This window comes from Entamoeba histolytica, genomic scaffold (assembly GCF_000208925.1).
Source record: "Entamoeba histolytica HM-1:IMSS scf_1104750519263 genomic scaffold, whole genome shotgun sequence".
Lineage (NCBI taxonomy): Eukaryota > Evosea > Mastigamoebida > Endamoebidae > Entamoeba > Entamoeba histolytica.
Window position 1 is genome coordinate 1 of NW_001915578.1, and position 3290 is coordinate 3290.

The 3290-nt window shown below is 23.0% G+C and overlaps 1 protein-coding gene across 1 annotated transcript, besides 2 other annotated features; it reads right to left on the reverse strand.

Annotated features, from left to right (window-relative positions):
• Positions 1 to 267: 267 nt before the first annotated feature.
• On the reverse strand, positions 268 to 1463 carry EHI_198110 (uncharacterized protein; the record flags this gene model as incomplete). The annotated part of the gene is made up of 3 exons (XM_001914418.1): positions 268 to 303; positions 344 to 1131; positions 1226 to 1463. The coding sequence occupies 3 exons, from the start codon at positions 1461 to 1463 to the stop codon at positions 268 to 270; spliced, it is 1062 nt and encodes a 353-aa protein (XP_001914453.1).
• A 1320-nt stretch (positions 1464 to 2783) lies between these two features.
• Positions 2784 to 3184: a repeat region.
• Positions 3124 to 3290: a repeat region.

A 3290-nucleotide genomic window follows, 5' to 3' on the forward strand; every position in this document is an offset into this window, starting at 1 on the left:
GTAATTTATCTAATTGTTCTGGAGTAGGTTTGATAGCTTTTAATGCTATTCCAAGTGGTGTATTATTTAATGCAAGTGAAGTTAATGAATTAATTTGTTTGTTTGTATTAGATGATTGAATTATTTCTTTATTTTCTTTACTACTAGTTTCAGTTTTTGGTGGATTAGTATTCTCTTTTTTATCATCTTTTTGTTGTTCATTTGAATTTTCTATTTTATTTTGTGTTAACATATAATCTATTATATCTTTTATTTTAAATTGCTGTATCAATGAACCAATATTATAAATTGAAACGGCAATATCTGTTATAGATTCTACTTTCTCTATGATTACTTTTCCAACTTCAGTTGCTGCATTTCCCAATAACTTTTCTCTTTCTTCTTTTTTTTCATTGATTTCTTTTTTCTTTTTATCTATTGAATCTTGAATGTTATCTAGGTTTAAACTCTGTGCTGTTTTTATAATCTTTTCTAATGTGAATTTACTGAATGAATATTCGTTTGTAAGAATCTGTACTTCTGCATCTAACCTTTTATTAATCTTTTTATAAAACTCTCTGACATTTGAACTTTCAATAAATATTGTTTTACATTTACTATTATCAACAAGAATTTTACATCGACTTATTCTAATTCCAAGAAGACTTTGTGTATTTGTTAAATACAAATGTTTGTATTTAATAGCAAGCTGATTCAATCTTTTCCTAAGATTTGTCATTGTTTTTAATTCTTCATATGATTTGTCGCTTAATAATTCTTCTTCTCTTGTAAGATAATAATTCACTCTATTAATTACAAAACAAAAACACATTCTTCTCCATTCATTTAATGTTGGTTGAATTATTTTCTCACACCCATATAAAAATGTATTTAAATCATTCAATTTTTCATCTTTACTTTTTTCGTAAGATGACATTGTTTTATAAAGCATTGCTTCTACCTCTTGATAAAATTCATTAAAACAATCTGTCATACATTCACTCTTCCCATTGAAATTCTTTTCAATACATATAGCACATATTTTACCTGTTTGTATTTCACTTCCATATTTTTCAATTAATTCTTTTGTTTTATAAACATGATATGCTAGTCGATAAATTCTTTCATCTTCTTTTGCTTTTGAAGATAAAGCTTTTGCAAATATACATCACAATTTATTTAACTAACATTTTAGCAATATCTGGCATAATAATGTAATGTTCTGAAAATTCATTTTCTAACCAACGATTTAAAACTGTATTTATTTCCTTTAAATGGTTATTAAAAAAAACAAGATATTCTTTTCCATCAATTTGAAAATGTACATCAAGTTCAACAACAACTTCATTTTCTTTTTCTGGTGCGTTTTGAAGTTTTACACCTATTTTATGAAATCGAACTAAATTTTGTGGATAATATTCTTTGAGATAAGCTATTTCTGCACTTCTTTTCATTCTTTCTGTATTAGAGTGTTTTGTATGCATTTGTTCTGAATTATCAAGTTATCGTTTTCTTTTTATTTCATATTATTCATATTTATCGTATTTATTACCTCTTTCCTATTTTCTATTTTATACCCTTTTATTATTTTATTAATTTACATTACCCCTATTATGTTATGTGATATATTTATTTATAAATTATATGTTAAACGTCATTCGATATTAAATTTATCTTTTCATTATTTTGATTTTATTGTTTAGTGATGAAGTTGAGAAATGAAATAAAAATAAAATATAATAAATAAAATAATAGAATGAGAAGATAAGTTATTCAATATAAACAAATAATTTTTATATAAGAAAAATAGAATAGAAAAGAAAATAAGAAAGAATAAAATAAAAAAGATAAAAGTAAATTAGAGAATGTTTAGAGTTTCTCATAAGTGAAGGAGTTTATCTGCCAATCCTGTTGATGAACATGTAAAGTTCTTCCTTCTCTAATACATTCATCAATAAGTTGATGGCAAAAAGGTCTTCCTTGTGGACAATTTCTTTGTTCAACTAATCCATGTTCTCCTTCAAGGTTTGAACCTATGACATACCAATCTCCCATGTTTATTAATGAAATAACGATTATATGATTTTGTTTAAATAAAGAAAGGGAGTAAAGAAATAAAAATAAGAATGATGTCTAAATAATCTAGAACACGATAACTTACAAAATCAAATAAAAATATTGTGATTCAATTTATTTTTAATCGTTTTGTATCGTTTTTATGTAATGTTATAAATAATAATATTTTCATTTTTATCATTTGAAATATATTCAAACAATAATGTAAAAATATTATGTAATGTTAATATGATGTTAATAATAACACCACAACAACAAACAAATAAAAAATAAAACAAGAAAACCAATTATTCAATAAAAGCAAAAAACGAATTAACTTAATTTGGAACATCTTAACAATACTTTACTTCAATGGATTGTATTTTTTCAAAAACATAATAAAGATGTTTTGATTTTGGTTTATTCAGAGTAGATGATGGATTAAATGTAATTAATGAAATTATTAAGTCATAATATATAAGAATGTGATGATAATATGATATTTTATTATTAAATCATTCTAAATGTAATACTCATTGTGTATTTTATGTTCTACTCAACTGAGAAATACTGATATTATATTAATGAATTATATTTTAATGTTATTTACTATTTAAATTCTATTTTGCGTATTGATTAAACAAATATAATATGTATTTCTATTAATTACTTCAACATAATAAATTGTATAAAATTAATAATGAAACAAGCACATGTCATATTCAAAAATACATTAAAATATATAATGGATTAATTATGATTAATCTCATCTTTAGGTTTTCATTATGTTGAGAAGTGAGAAAATCAGTTTCTTATTTATGCTTTATTTCTATTCAAATAAAGTTTTTTCAAACATGCTCGACTTAAATGATTTTTCATTTAAGTTGCTGCATGACTTTTATTTTGATTTTAATGAGTAATATAATATTTCTCATTCTTTATATTGTTGTTTTAACGAGAGTATATCCATAATCTAATGATTATGACTCATCTCCTTTATCTTCGACACCCCTTAAAGAAAAATTATTCATTGTTAATATCATTATGTTTAATTTTTGTGCAACAATATCAATTATATAAGCATCTTCTTTAATAAATAAGCATACCTTAATAATTATTCTTAATAAATAATAATCACTATAAATAATAACAAGTTAGTATTGAATATATTATCACACCAAAGGTATGTCATAACCAGAAGATAACTGGGGAAATCGAATCATGTGAATATTTAATGGTTGTATGTGGTGTTTCTG